The sequence below is a fragment of the Daphnia pulex genome, chromosome 10, assembly GCF_021134715.1.
Source record: "Daphnia pulex isolate KAP4 chromosome 10, ASM2113471v1".
Taxonomy (NCBI): domain Eukaryota; kingdom Metazoa; phylum Arthropoda; class Branchiopoda; order Diplostraca; family Daphniidae; genus Daphnia; species Daphnia pulex.
This window is the reverse complement of record NC_060026.1, coordinates 11,044,073-11,060,470: the sequence shown is the minus strand read 5'-3', so window position 1 is coordinate 11,060,470 and position 16,398 is coordinate 11,044,073. Positions and strand designations below refer to the sequence as shown.

General features: G+C 41.2%; 1 protein-coding gene across 1 annotated transcript in view; it reads left to right on the top strand.

Moving 5' to 3' along the window:
• LOC124204944 (homeobox protein homothorax-like) overlaps positions 1-15,766 on the top strand; it is a 70,602-nt gene extending 54,836 nt beyond the window's left edge. The window contains exons 11-13 of the mRNA XM_046602192.1: positions 12,166-12,224; positions 12,830-13,548; positions 13,725-15,766. Coding sequence (XP_046458148.1) covers positions 12,166-12,224; positions 12,830-13,008 — 238 coding nt within the window. The 3' untranslated portion in view covers positions 13,009-13,548; positions 13,725-15,766. The remainder of the gene's footprint in view (positions 1-12,165; positions 12,225-12,829; positions 13,549-13,724) is intronic.
• Positions 15,767-16,398: the final 632 nt, after the last annotated feature.

Here is a 16,398-nt window from a genome sequence, read left to right as displayed (position 1 = left end):
CAACAACAACAGTGGAGGGGGGAAATAAAGGTGGCGGCTTTGGCAGATATCTTCCAGTTATTATTGACCGGATCATTAACGTGGCTATATAGCCTTTGCTGCCAAGTGGGTAGAGGGGGGTGGGCTGATGGCAATGGGTCAGGACTCAGGGAGGATATTCAACTCTTGGACATTCATTTTTCCTCTCTAGTGGTGTGGTGGTGGTGTTGTAATACGGTTTGGCCGCTGGTCAGATCGTGTCGGAGATAATGATGTCGCACACACCGGGGCGGCGGCGATGGCGGCGGCGGCGGCGTCCGCCCTTTTTTCCCGCTTCTGGGTGACAAATGACCCCGCCGGAAAGGTGTTCCAGAATGTCCAGCAACAACAACACGCAACCATTTTTCGATTCGCTTTTAGTGGCAAAAATATGTCCGAGCAATCAGCCCAAGAAAGAGAGAGAGAGAGGGGGGGGGGGGGATATAAAAACCCCAAAAAGTGTCGGGTATCAGTTGCGCCCAAGCCAAAAAGGGAAGAAGAAAATAAGACAAAAGTATCGGGTATCGTTTTAATGACCGCATGATGCTGCAGTCCTTTCTCTCTAGCTCTTTTACTTCCTCCAGGGAGAGGCAAGGGCCTATTTTTTTGGTTTTGTCTTTGGTGACCTCTTTCGTTCTATTTACCTCGCAAACTCTTTTTCTCTCTCCCTCGTAACTTAAGCTTCTTGTTGACTGTGAGATCCGTGAGGAGGCACGTGAACCATCGCCACCCTGGCCATCTCTTCTTTCCCCCAATGTGTTGTTCTCTCTCTCTCGTCTTTATAGATGCTTTTGGCAAATTTCTCAAGCTAGTTATTATCATCTGGATGGTAGAATCATCAGTGCGCTCCTCAGCACTTGAGGCTAATAACATGTATAGCACACGCTCACAAGTTCGGTTCGAAAGATGTGTGCGCAACCAAGAGTCTTGAAGGTAGTCTCGGGTGTAACCCGAGGCGAAGACAACAAACACTAGAAGAAGAAGAAGGAAAAAAGAGCGACAGGTAAAATGCCTGGAATGCGCTGGTTGCTTTTTGTTTTGTTTTTACCTTCAAACATTCGTAATCCATAGACATTCTCACCGAGATTTTTCCTACTTGAAATCAACGCCATAGCGCCGTTCTATATTCTAATTTAGAACAAACAGAAAACAAAACTAAAAAAAAGCGACGGTGATTTATGACTAGTCTTTTGATTGGTTCAAAATAAATTGATATTTTTAGAACAAAAAAAGAAATAAGCCCAAATAAAACTAAAGGGAAAGCAGAATTGACTTTGCGCTAAAATCAGCAGGGGGCCCCCACAGCACAGCACACATCTAGAGGGACGTGCAGTGTCTTTATGTCTCTCGGAGGTACTTGGTTTATATTATCTATATACAGTCTCTCTCTCTCTCTCTCTCTCTCTCTCCTGTCTCCTCCCTTGTCTGTGTGTATATTCTCTGTGCATATATAGCTCTTTATAGTAATAGAACATTGGTAGAGAGAGAGGAAGAGAGAGAGAGGGGCCTCTTGGGTACCCTGACAAACTGTTGTTTCGCAGAGGGAGGCCCCACGCCGGGGCATCCGTCTAATGAAGCAGTGAAAATCCCCCCAGCCAGGGCTATATGTGAATGTGTACAATACCAAATATACAAAGCTGTATAGCTTACACACACATAGCCAGCCAGCCAGCCAGCAGCTTAAAAGAACCCCAGGAAAAAAAACTTATAAGGGGGCCACTGAAGCGCACACACACACATACAGCAGACAGACTCTCTTGGCTAAAAGGCGCGGCCCAAAATGCAAAAGAAATAGAAAAAAAAACTACTCCCTCCATTCCCCAAAAAGAACAAGCAGCTCCCAACAGCAGCCAAAATTTGGAAGACAAAAATTTCGAAGTAAAAAAGAATTTTCTCAGGCTTCAAACAATGTTTCCCCCCTCTCTCCAATATTCCTCCTCAGTTTTTGATTTAAAGCGAAAGACATTCCAAACAGAAACCCTCACCTATTCATTTGTATTAGACCTGGAACAATACCCTCCTCTTTTTGGGTTAGTTTTTTGAAAAATGGTGGAATTTGTTTGACTATATCGACTTAGCCATTGTCCCATTGCACAAGGGTTGGCGTTTATTTAAATTCCCCCCCAAAAAAGAAAAACCCAAAATGAATTTTCAAAGGAATTTGCTACTTTTGTCACGTCTGGCGAATGTTTCATTTGCTGGAAAACAAAAAGGTGGTGTAGACGGACCAGGAAATATCATCGCGACGTGTGCCGATTAAGACGAGGGGCGTGTCCCGACGTGACAGCACCTCCAGCGGTTAAGCAACTCCCACCTTCCGAAACAGAAAATCAAACTAGAGACAAAACAAGTCCGTTTTTATTTTATTTTTTTACTCGTTTCCAACAAGTTGGAAATGAATTGCGACAATGCCGGTAATTTACACTGCGGTTTAGAAAAGGCATGAGAAAAGAGATAAAAAGAAAGAAAGAAGGAAAAAACAATAAGATTTCGTGAGCGGGAGCGGGAGGGGACAAGTCAACGGAATCGTTACAGAGTTTGAACGCGCAAGCGAGCGGGATGAAAACTGGAATAATTGGCAATCGTATTTTCTTTTTTCTTTTTATTATTGCCAGCAGTCGTCAAAGTCGAACGGCGTGGGGTTTCTCTCGTTGCTAAGATAAAAGAAGAAAAAAGAAGCCACCGGGTTGCTGATGGCTCTCGGCTTCTGCCGGAATCTAACCGTTGGCTTGCGCGTCTTGTATATAGTCTCATAATGCATAAAGGAAAAAAAGACGTTGGGGGCTGACTGGAAAAAAAATAAAAATGGAAATAAAAAAGAAGAAGAACAAGAGGAATGAGAAAAAAAGGAAAAGGTGTTGTTGTGATGGCAGAGATACCGGTCAGCTCGGACATGGTAGAGAAACAAAAGATCATAAAAGGCCCCCTTGAAATCCTTGGAAAAAATCTTTAAAAAAATGTTATTTCTTTTGTTTCAATCGACACAAAATTTTTTTGGGTTTTGGGTTTTTAGTTTCTTTTTTTCCCTTCAACGGATTTCTCAAGGGCCGAAAATTGCGGATGAGTTAACAGCCAATCACGCGGGAATGGGTCTGCTGTACTATACAAACCCCTTGCGATCGGGATATGGAAATCAGAAATAACGAGATTCTATTAGGTATCGCCTATAGCCATTGGGTTCGTCAGTCTATAAATCATCGCCCGGGCTTTTTCTTTGGTTGTTTTTTATTTTATATTCCCGTTCGCTTATAGGCCTGTCTGTCCTTTTTTTTTTCTTCTTTGTAGACGCACGGACAGACAGTCAGTCGGGGTAAAGGGAGGGCCCTGTGTGTTAGAGTCTGAGCGACGGTATGGAACGGAGAGTTTGCTTCCCCTCTTTTTGATTTTTATTGGAGCCATATAAAACAGGTCGTAAATCAGTTTGCTTCCACATACTATCCAGCGAGAGAGAGAGAGAGTGAGAGAATGGAGCTAGGGAAAATCAATAATAGGTGGCGGATGTCTACGTTTATATTCGTATATAAAAATAAATAAAACCAAACGAAGGAGAGAAGGGAATCATCAAAAGGAATGTCGATTACTAAAAAAGGCAGACAACATGTTTCTTTTCTCTTCTTTTTCTACCCTCCTATTTCTTCTTCTGAGGGATTCCTCAAGTTATACACATCCCTCTAACCCATAGATAGATAGATATAAGCTATACGATGTTATTGCCTGATAGCCGAGTCCTATTCTTTTTACCCTCCCATCTTTTCTTTTTCTTCTTTTACTTTTAAAAACCCAAAAAGAAAAAAAAGAGCCTTCAGGTTTGTCGACCTTTTTTCTTCTTCTTCCCCTGGCTTTGCCCGGTGGAATGCAACACACCTGTGTGCACCTTTTTTTCTTCTTCTTCTCCTTGTTCGTTTCTTCCACGGCTGCTTTATATACAAAAACTTGTGTGTGTGTGATAGCGGCGTTGTGTGTGTGTGATGGTGCCCCCGCTTCGTCCCGATTTCCATCTCTTCTTTACCGAAAAAAAAACCCCAGCGAGGATGCAGCCGTGTCTCATCAAGCGCAGATGGAAAACCCATACACAGAAGAAGAAGAAGAAGAAGAAGAGAGAGGTTTTTTTTTATATAATGGATTCCTTGAGGCCATCTGAAGAAAAAAGAAGAGCCTTTTTTCTCTCTCTCTCTCTCATTCTCGACGACCTTTTGAAATTTATCTTTTTAGATGGATAGATCTTTTTTATTTCTTATTCTTTTCGATTTTTATTCGACAAAAGAATATCATCTTGCCCATTTAGCGAGCTGCTCTCCTGCCATATTTCTATTTTTTCGACGTGCCGGTGGAATTATATACAACACTTTTTTTTTTACAAAACTTCCTTTTCTAGGAATATAACGAATTTTTCAGTTTCATTTCGAATGTCTTTTTTTTTCATCATTTCCCTTCATCATATTTGGCGTTTCTTTTTTAATTACAAAAAAAAGAGAGAAAAATAAAAGGGACGGTAGATCAGAAAGTCTGAACTGGCCTCTCGTTGTGCTTGATTTGAAATTACTTGGAATGGGGTAGAAGAAGAAAAAGAAAATGTGATTTTCTATTTATGGTGCGGCCAGGAAGGGAATTTTTTTTTTCTTCCTCTCTCGTTTTTTTTTTTTTTATTTTTTAATGGCTCGCACACCTGTGCCTCTCTCCTTATTTTTTTAATTTGGTTTCCAGGCCATTTTAATTTCGTCTTGTTTTTTTTTTCTTTCTCCCCTTCGTTTTCTCCCCTTTTCCATTAGAGTTCCACACAATCTTTTTCCTTTTCTGAATTAAATGGGGAGCAATTTCTGTGTTCTCCCTTTTGCTCTTCTTAACGGGCGTTGGAACATTCGAAAAACTGGAGGAAGAAGAAGACGGCCATCAAGTTCGTGCAGTGCGGTTGGAAATGAATCAAGGTTCACCGCATCACCACCACCAACGTCGGCCCTATTTTTTGTTTTTTCTTTCCTTATTTCCCCCGTAGTATTTATTATTATCATCAAAATAATACGTAATAATAATCACGAGGAGATATATATAAGGTGAGAAGGGGGGGAATTTAATATGGGACCGGGCCCCCAGTTTTTTGGCATTGGGTTTTTGTTTTGTTTTTGTTTTTTAAAATATTTGATATATAAGGCAATCTTCATCAGAGTTGGCCGGCGCTTGTTTCGTTTGGTCACGCTGCCCACAGCAAGGTCATCATTCTCATCAAACACACACACGACTGGACGTTCCGTCTAGTCGGAGGGAGGGAAAAAAGGCACGGAACATATTCGCTCCGTCCGCTTCTATATGACGCGCGTTTCTTCTTCTCCACCGAAGACTGTCACGATTTGTTATTTGTAACCCGCGACTTTGTCTTCTTCTTCTTCTCCTTACCGACGGCTAAGTCTTTTATTTTATTTGCTCCGGCAGAAAATGACGACATTCAAAAAAATCAAAGTTTTTCGCCCGTTTCTTGTCAGCACCGAAATGGTCAAAAAAAGACCAGCATCTACTATATACCAGAGGCTTTTTCTTTTTCCCTCTTCTTTTTCCAGCAGCCTTGAAATATGCAAATGACGCTTTAGAACCTTTTCTTCGTCTTCTTCCTAGCTTTTTCTATAGGGTTTAGATTACACACACACAAGAGAGGTAGACGTGAAATGACATTTCTTTCTTACGACCTTATTCGGTGTCTTTTGATATTCTTTTTTTCTTTTCTTTTCTAACGAGCGACCGGTTATTCGCTAGAGGTGCCACACATCGGTCGACTCTGCAATTAGGCCGGTTTTTTATATTTCTTTTTTTCCAAATATGCGAGTCTTGTGTATAGACGTGGGCACGCTCTGACTTGTTATATACAAGATGTCTGTGAATAACAAAAGATATGGAACACGCAAACCCCCTCGAAAAGAAAAGAGGATCGATGTCTTTTGTGTTGGAGAGCCCCAAAAGAAAATCTCCTGCTGGGAGTTCGATATCCCCCCCGAACCTATGGCTCTTTTTTTTTTTGATATCCTACCACCTTTGAACAACATTTTTGTCTCCCCTCTAAATATTTTTCTTTGGTGCAAAATGAAGAAGAAAAAGGCGAAAATAGGGAAAGTCAATTTTTCCCCTGTCTGGATGTAACGAAGGGCAAAAGGAGACTTTGCTTCGGTGCTTCGGTTCCTCTGTGTGACCTCCTGCTGAGCTAACGAAATGAAAATGGGGTCCCCTTCAGCAGCAGCAGCAGGAGCAGCAGCCACAAGAGTCGGCCCATCATAGACCTCCTCCTCGTTTTCGTCCTTCTTCTTCTTCTTTCAAGATTTCTTCTTCTTTTTCTGTCTGACCACAGATGAAATGAAACCGACCGGAGGGGGAACAACATGACCGAAATATACTGTTTTAAATAGCTTTTTTTCTACTACTACTATAAGAAGATATACGTATATATAAGAGGGGAGAAGAAGAAGAAGAAGAAGAAGAAAAAGCTATTTCTTGAATAAATGTTTTTAAAAGTGGGAAGAGAACCAAGGGGAATGAGAGGGACTCGAGAGAGCATTCATTGCATGTTGTTGTTGTTGTGTTGTGGCTGCTGCTGCTGCTGCTCGAATACAAAAAAGACGAGGCGGACAGGAAATCGAATTGGTGTAAATCCAATTGTTCGAGCCAATTACATTCAAAGTTAATAAGAAAACAGTCGCGGCCACTTAAACTCATTCATCCACCCCTCTTTTCTCGCCCGTCCTTCCTTCCAGGCATTTCTCCAATGAAAAATTCGTCCAGCCAAAACACGGAAATATTTCATTTTAAACATTTTTCTTTCCTTTTCGACGGGCGTTGGGCTTGGGCTGGACAAGTCGAAAACGATGAAAGGCGCTCATCTCGGATGTTACTATATTTTCTCTTTTGTCTCCTATCCTGTGAACACGTCGAATATTTCAGTTGACTCGGTTGTGTAGGCTCGACTGCAGGCCGGGCCGTCACGCTGGGCTGGCCGTCGTCGATGATTGGAGTGGGTTCTCTCCCTCCCTCCCTCTTTTAGGTCGGCGGACGTGTGTGCGCCTCGATGCAGAACGCGTTCACATCGACAAGCTGTCAGTGAGAGCTGCCAATCAACCTGTCAGTTTGTGCGCTATGCTCAGAGAGTCACAAAAGAGAAAAGAATATAATAATATCTATCCGAAAGAAGAAGAAAAAAAAAGTATTAATCGGGGCCGCCGCCGGCCCTGAGAAAGTGACACGGAACAACACGTTACTATAGAAAAAAAGCCAACCAAACAACAACGGACAAGAGATCCCCCCGCCCCGCGCCATCTTTTTCTTATTCCAACGACGACGGGGGAAAAAAAAATAAAAATAAAATCCGATTGTTGCTTATTGCCTTGTGACGGCTGACGGCCTGTCCGTCTCGTCCCCCCTCCTCCCCTACATATGGGGGGAGGAGCACCGAGAAAGGGAGGAGGTACTAGCGGCATGTAAACAAGGCAACTTAACTACAATTTTTTATTATATTCCTCGTAGTTCAAAGAGTCGGAGGATTTGACACGATTCTGACCTGTTCAATTGCTCTTTTCTCGATTGTTATTTTTCAAACTTTTTTTGACCGAGGGGGTCTTTTTTGCTTTTTCAGACTGACTTTGGTTGATTGACAGCCCCTCTCTTTTCTCTGTAGAGTCGCACACCGGGTCCGCTAATGAAATTCAACACTAAGGCACAAAAAAACCGACTCTCTTTTGATATTTATTTACCTTTTGGGAAGTGTATAATCTTTCAACTACACACACATGTTGGTGTCAATTTTAGAAATGCACAAATCCTTTAAGAGCCCCGATACATTAGTAATTTTTTTTGAACAACTAGCAGTCGGCTAATAATCATACGGGGGAGAAAAAAACAAAATGTTCGTCCGGTTTATTTGAAGCTAAAAAAAGGCCCACACAAACAGGATATGATCCTTTTCTTTTTGGTGGAGAAATAATCAAAACTCTTGTGGCAGTCGCTGATGATTTCTCTCCCGAGAGTCGTTGGCCTGGGGTTGCCAACAGCTTGGTAATGGGTCAATTGTTTCCGGCCTTGTTCTCCCCCCCTCCCAGCAGCAGCAGCAGCAGCAGCAGCAGACCAGCACGTCCTATAATAACCACACACGGCTCATGATCCTCAAGTCAGTTTCATTGCCTCTCATCTCTCTGACTCGTCTCTCTCTCTGGCCGGCTGGTATGACCGTTTAGGGATCAAATATGAACAATCCAACTCACATCCCTCATATCATACAGACCTTCTTTTTTCCCATCTTGGTTTGCGCTATATGTTTTCTTTTTTTTCTCTCTGCCCAGCCCGAATGCAACAGAGCCGCGCGTCTGTATATCGTCGTCGCTGGCTGGGCGGTTCCACACGGGCGCGTGAATCGATTAGCCGCGTTTTGAGTAGTGCGACCACGTCACACTCAAATGACCTCTCTCTCCCTCCCTCCCTCGCCACAGCACACATATAGAGATATGAGAGAGAGCGACTTATCCAGGGGGACAGATCCATAATAGCCTCGGCACGGCCCGCACAGAGTCGCAATTGACGGCCATTTGTGGTGCCGGGCACGAAACGAGAAACATTGGTCACCCCTTGGAGAGGAGAAAAGAAAAAGAAAAAAAAGAATAAGGCTCTGCCAAGTATATATCAGAAATAATGCGGATAAATGATACATTACGTCATATCAAATCCAAAAAGTCAAAAAAAAAAGAAAATAGGGTACAGACAACCCAAAATATAACGTTGGATATAGTATAAAGGGGGGGAAGGAAAAAAAAGTTTGAAAGAGGGCCAGCAGCAGCTCTATATAGTCAGTTGGCTCAAGTCCGATAAGAAGCCGAACCAAACTGACCAACAAATTCAATGGCTGCCATTATCAACAGCAGCCCGGCCCAGCCCGGCCCATCACAGTTTTTTTTTTCTCTAGAAAAGAGCTGTTAGATACACACTTTTCCTTCTTCTTTCCACCATGTTTTATTGTTATTGCCGTTAGGACGTTGCGGCTCCGATAAAAATGGACGGGAAATTTTTTTCTTCTTTTCCCAAAAGGAAATGGCGCTGGACATTAAGAAAAAAAAGGCCAGCCAATATGAATAACGTGTATTTTTAATATCGGCCGTGTTTAAAAAAAGGAAAAATAAAACTAATACTTTGACGAATTTCACAAGAGCTCGTCTATATAACAAAGTCGTCGATGTTGACACCCCGAAAACGGGCAGGGCCGTCCCTTCCCACCCCCTTATGCTTATATTTATACACACACACACACACACACACACAATATAAAGCTGTTAAGAGGGTTTAGATATACTTTGCCAGTCTCATTTTGTCGCTTTTCCAGCCGGGGGTTGGGTCTTAAGCTCTTTAATAGTGCATGCGGCCATTTTAGACGTTACACACACACACACACAGAGCGTCGTACAGGGCACTCAAAAGGCGCTACACACATGGGCCTTGGCCAGCATTTTTCTTCTTAAAAAAAAAAATAAAATAAAAGGGCTGGCCCATCAGAAGCTGCTGGTCTATCCAGCGCAGGAAGGGGAGTTGCGTTATATTATATACGCTGACGTCATCGGCTCTAATAGGGCCTCGTGCGACCCAAAGTCTAGAAGCAACATACACACAGGCGGTTCAATACTTGATTACACTCGCAACCCACGGTCGAAATAGTTATTATTATTCCCATCTTCTTCTTTTCTTTAACTTTTTTTTTCTGAACAAAAAAAGGGAGTCGATATACTGTAGAAAGAAACAAAAGCGTCGGGGGTTATACCCTTTCGGTGTATAATGGCCGACTACTGTTATGGAATAATTTCGATTAAAAAAAAAGGGCAGAGTCTTTTTGTTTTGTTCATATTTTTACTCTCACTATTACACTTTTGATTGAAACGCCCCATCGCTGCATGGCGGCTGTAATAACATTTAAAAAATAACGGGGGGAAAAGGTGGTTTTTTAACTTGCGATAGTTGAACCATTTCGTGGAAAATAATGGCCTATATACTCGGGATGATGTTTGCTGGTTGAAACGGCCCGGATTATTTTATAAAAATTTCCTCCCCCCACCAAACAGACTATTTGGTCTATACAGCCGACAATCAATACAGTTCCAAGTATAGATGTATAAAGAGGGGGGGGCTTTTTATTCATTTTGGTTTGATTTCCCCCAACTGGCCCAGCAGTCCGTTTTTCATGATAAATTTTCCAGACTGATTTCCTGTTGTCCGTTTCTTCTATTAGAGTTCCGTCCTGGTGTGTGTGTCTGTGTGTGTGTTTGCGTCCGGCAAACACACGGACAGCTATACAGCTCTTCCTACTCGCCGTGTTTGCATAGGAAAATTCGCCTAGTTTCCCGGAATAATGCTCTTTTTTTTTGGGTCCCTCTGCCATAAAAAGGGAAACTCTTATAATCTCATACATAATGTATATTTGTCGCTGGGTGGGGGAAATAAAATTCTCTCTTCTTTTGAATCTTTTTCTCCCATTTTTTTGTCTTTTTTTCCTGTGAGCTTTTTTCCCTCTTGTGTGTATGTTCACGTCAGGGCGAATCCATTAGCCCGGGTTCTTTGTGTTACAAACAGGAGCTTCCATCTTATTTGCTCCTGAGCCGTGGCCTGCTGTTGCGATGTTCATTTTTTTGTTTGTTTCGTTTGTTTGGCCAATATCGACAATCCATGGCGATATCCCCCGGACGGAAAAAGAAAGAAAAGTTTATTTTTTTTTTGTCTGTCCGTTGTCTGAAAAAGAAGATTGGGCAGGCCCGGCAGATGATATAGATCAAGTCCCGATGTTGTGTGATATCTAAACTTCTTCTTCTTCATCATCTGCGAACGAAAAAATATCAGGGCGACATCTGGGTGGGAGAGAACCGACGAGGGGAGGAAGCAAGAGTTATATCACGGTGATATTACACTCATGGCGACATCGGGTTAAAACTATATATTTATTTATATATATTATACTGGTGGGTGGGGTGCTGAGGCTCAACCTTATATATCCGAGCTTGATGAAGTTCTGCGCCCGTCCTAAATCCTCCACCCACCCCCCTTCTCCTTTTACGTCAACTTGGCCCCCTGCGAAAGAGCACAACAGCCGTTACACAAGTCAGCAGGTATTTATGAGATGTTTCGTATCATCACGAAACCCGGGCAGCAGTGAGAGAGAGAGAACTATATTATATTTATATGACTGTAATAGTTCCTGGGGTCAAGTGACAGCTTGGCCAGGGCTTCCGCTGCGCTGGATATATATGTATATATGTATACATTTCCGTTTGTTTTCCCAGTCGTTTTGAGGTTTTTATTTTATTATTTTTTGGGGAAAACAGAAAATTAAATTTTTTGTGTTTTTGGTAATTTCGGTTGTTTTTATTTTATTGAGTTGAACATGTTTTCTGGGTTCCGGGCATCTAAAAAATAATGCCTTCCCGTATGTAAAGCGTCAAGAAGATGGACGGACATATCATTCACCTCCTCCTCTTTTTTTTCTTCTTTTTCTGTGGGGTACCTTTTGTCTTGCGAATGAAAATTGAAAATAAGTTGGCTGGCCAGCACACCAGCTGCTGGCTCTCTCACATCAGAGAGAGAGAGAGCCCGTGTGTCTTTCTTTTCCAACTATTCTTATCAACATCGGGGAAGAATAATACAGGGAAAACCTGCAATTAAGGTAATGATTGTGCTGAGGCCGTCCACCTATAGCCAGTCTCTCTCTATAGGCCCATCCAATATATCTAGTATATATACGTATTCCGGCCCCTTTTTTTCTCAAGCGACGGACAGGCCGTCGTCTCGACCGTCGAATCACACGGCTCATTATGAACACGTCTTTGATGCTGACGTCACCTGGATGATTATACTATTCTACTCGTTACCCCTTTTTTCTTCTTCTTCTTCTCTTCAAAGATGTTTTTTCTTTTTTTTTTCAATTGTCCTCGTCGACACAATAGGAAAAGAGCCCCAGAGTTATAATGTAATTTTTTTTCCTTATAAATAAGAAAAAAAAGGGAGACTTGAGTGAATGCGTATGCGCTTAAAATTAATTCCCTACGACGAATAATGAGATTTTTCTTATTTTCTTCTTTCCTTTTCAAAAATAATTTATTATAGCCTTGTTAATAATTGGAGAAATTTTTCTTTTTTCCCCTCCAGGTTTATCAACGCCCGGCGTAGAATCGTTCAGCCCATGATCGACCAGTCGAATCGTGCCGGTAAGTTTTGGATTTCTTCCTTTTATATATATCTTGTATCGTGTAGCTTCGTTATCTCGTCTGTGGAGATTCGATTGCCCAGATAATATCGTACACATAGAAAAAAAAAGAAAAAGAAAAGTTGATCGGAGACCAACATCAACTGGAGTATAATCATCCGGCGCCCAGCTGCTGCCGCTGCTATAGCGTCACTCCCTCCTTTTGCTATATATAAAACCAATTGTCGTGGCATTAAATATTGACAGTGCCATTGTAGAAGAAGAGAACAGAGAAAAAGAGACGGGCGCACGAATGAGCTGTTTGCCTTCCTTTTCTTTCTTCCGCTGCTGTTGAGACGCCATGAAAAACCGGAGATAAGCTCCTTTCTTTCCCTTTTTATGTAGTAGTTGTGATGATACTTGGGACACACACTGTCGCTGAGCTAATTGATCGCTTATTGCTCCCCCTCTCTCTCTCTCTCGCCCGCTCAAACAGCAGCGCTCCTTTTAGTGTAGGCCTAAGCTAATCAATGATCAATACTATAGCTCCTTTATTCTTGCCTATCTAAAATTTGAACGCGATTTTTAATGTCTACATTTTATTTTATTTTTTTCTCAAAAATATAGTGGCTTTGTATCCGGCTGGCCCTAGCGGCGCTTACAGTCCCGATGGCGGCGGTATGGGTTACATGATGGACGGAGGAGCAGCAGCGGCGGCGGCCATGATGCATCGACCGCCGGCCGATCCTATGGCCTTCCACTCCGAGTACCACTACCCGCCACAGTACTACGGCCATCACCTCTGAAGAAATTAAAAGTGAAGGAGAAGCAAAAATTTAAAAAAAAAATTAAAAATAAAAATCAACGACACTGGAAAAAAAGAACCCACACACAAAACTCGACTCTCGTTGGCTGCTGCTCCTGCTGCTGCATGCGTGTCTCTCCGCTACCCATACAATTTTGTCCCTCATTTCCCCCCCATTTTTGTTTTTGTTTTCCCTCTCCTTTTCTTTTTATAAAAATTGAACGCCGAAATGTTTTCGTTTTTTCTGTCCAAAATGTCCGCCGCCCTCCCCTCCCCCTCAAGAAAAAACTACTCGAAGCAGCTAAAAAGACAAAACAAATGCAAAAACAAGACACCACACAAATTATATATATACATAAATGTATCATAATGTCATCACACTATCAAAACATCACGTCGTCTACTACGCCACAAATGTTCTTCTTCGTCTCCTCTCGACCGAAACATCACGAAAAATCCCGTCAGGAACGCGCCAGCCGCCACTCATCCGCCATCATCAGCCAGTCATCAGCTTCGAAATTTGTTCCCCATCGGTGGACAGGTAAATAATTATATCCGACAAATATCCACGCAATAAAAAAACAAACAAACAAACAAAAAACAAACATGTTTTTATAAACTGTGGAATTTGATGGTTTTCCTGTTCGAAATTCCAAATTCCAAAATAGTTTAAAAATCATATTTTAATAAATTTTTTGTGTTTTTTCTTCTTTCCAGCATACTCTCCCGTTCGGCCGGACTCTGGGTGTCATAGCGGTGGATCGAAATTGAGAATTTCTGCTCCCCTTTTCTGATACGAAGAAGAAGAAGAAAAAAACACCATCATCATCAAAACTATTTTTCTGTTTTTATTTCGAAAAAGAACATTTTCGTCAGTGTTTTGTTTTTTTTGTTCCGTTTGTGTGTGTGTGTGTGTGTGTGCTGTGACTACACGCGTTTGCGTGCCGTGTGTGTGTGTGTCGCTCCGAAGTGAAGAAGAAGAAAGAAAATGGGAGAGAAATCAGAAAAGACAAAAATGATACGAATCGAAAGATTCTTTTCAACGCCGCGGCGATCCTCGTGTGTGTGCAGGTGCAAGAATGCACCTCTCTCTCTCCCATTTCGACGTGAAAGATATGAAAGAGTCGAGCGACAAGGGAGAAAAGAAGAAATGTTTTTCATGTTAGGAAATTTGAAATATTAAAAGAAGAAGGAGAATCAAACGCGGACCATGTCGTGTGTGTGCGCAGTGTCTGTGATTTCACGGCGAAACAATTCTGGGATTATCATCATCCCGAATATCCCAGAATTTTTCATTTTCTACAGCAACGTTTTCAATCGCCGAAAAAAAAATTTTTAAATCCCCCCAAAATTTTCTTTTTTTTTCTTTCGTCGAACGAAAAAAAGAAAAAAACGAACACAAGAAATTTTCGATCAATGGAAACAAAATAATAATCGCAACAACCAAAAGGGAGAAAAAAAACAAAATTTTCAAACAACAACATCTTCGGGAGCAGCCAATACGGGATGCGTGCAGGGAGATTGACCCTTTCTGTGCGTGGCGAAATCCCACCACACCTCATACGTATACTGTACAAAGAAAAAAAAAACAAACATTTTTTTTTTCTTAAAATACTTTTGTTTTTAATTTGAAACATTTTTTTTTTTCGTGAGAGGATTTTCGTCTTAAAATTGACCGTCGATTTTTTTTGGACCGTATTTTCGTTTTTATCAATCAATTTCGCAGCATTATGTACTTTCCATCTATCACCTCGTCCTCCTCCCCCCCATCAAAAAATAACAATGTGTGTGAGCGTGTGACTGTGCTTCGATATTCCCCCCAATTTTTTTTCGAATTTATTTTTAAGGACAACAAAATTGAAAAAAGGCAAAATAACAATAATTAATTTTCACAAAAAATTGGCCCTCCTTGTTTTTTTAATTCAAATTTCAAAAAAATCCGTGTATTATTCCCCCCGTGGCCGGTGACCATTTTTTGAATTTTCAAATTGATTTGTTTTTCCCTCCTCGATGACTCAAAAAATGGCGCATTCGAAGAAGAAAAAAAAAGATGTTGTTGAGCGTGCAATACGTGGCCAAAATTCTTCACACATCCCATTTGTATCCCACCACCACCACCACCACAATTCTTGAAAGATATTATTACGTAAAAACTAGGAAAACAGAATGAAATATTTGGGAGGGAAATTTGAAATTCTTCGGGCGGGGAATTTGCGCATCTATACCGGTACACAAAATTCTTCTTCCTTCTGACATATTTCTCTCCTTTTGTATACGCACGACAGTTCAGTGTATTATGCAGACGCACGAAAACAAAAAAAACAAAAAAAACAAAAAACAATTTTTTGGAAGAAAAAAAATCGATTCCCGTTTTATACAAGAAAAAAAAATTATTAAAAATTTTCGTTTGTGCGTGTGTGTGTGTGTGTGTGTATACGATTGTGTCACGCTGCCCCCTCCTCTCTTTTGACTTTAATTTTTTTTTGTATCATCGTTGGAAAAAAAACACATTTCTTGGTCGTCTGGTATTATTAAATATAAATATAATATTGACTCACACACACACTCGCGACGGAAAATTGTACATGTAATGTCATCTTCTTCGTTTGTTTGTTTGTTCTTTTTATTTTTAAAAAATTTGTGCCCCCCCCCCAATCCTTTCACACAAAAAAAAAATTAATGATGAAATAATTGTGTTGTGGTGCCAGCCCGATTTTGTTTCCCAAATATTTTTTTTTTCATGAAATTAATTTTTTTTTCAAAAATTCCCTTTTTGCGTTACAAGTTTTCTCCCCCCCCTCCCCCTCTGTTGGCGTCCATTATTATTATTAATTATTATAAAAAAAAAAAAACCAAACACTGGAAAAGTACGTGCTGTGTGTGTTGGCAGAGTGTATGTGCGCCGTGTTTCTCTCTTATATAGAATCGATTACATTTAAAAAACACAAAAAAAATAACAATTTGCGTTGGTTTTATTTTCTGATTTATTCATCACCAAATCAATCACCAGTCAAAAAGTTGAAAAAAACGGAAAAAAAAACTTCTCCTCCTCTCCAGCAAGTGAGAGAGAGAGCATTTGTTGGTTTTCCACTCTGTTATCAATTCCGGTGGTTTAATCTCGACGGCGATGACTGGGCGATCGTCTATATATATACCTAACGCAATCACAAAAAGGAATATTATATTATATTCCGTTGATTGTTTCTACATATCGATTTCTTTTTCTTTCTGCGAGCTATGGGCGACTAATGAAAATACAAAGATGGAGAGATCGCCTAATGTAGGCGCGATACGGTCCGCCATTTCGAGATCTGCGCGCGGTGCGCTCTAAACACGCGATTTCTTTCTTGAATCAACACTCACGCGCTCATTCGTCGAGTTGTTATATCAT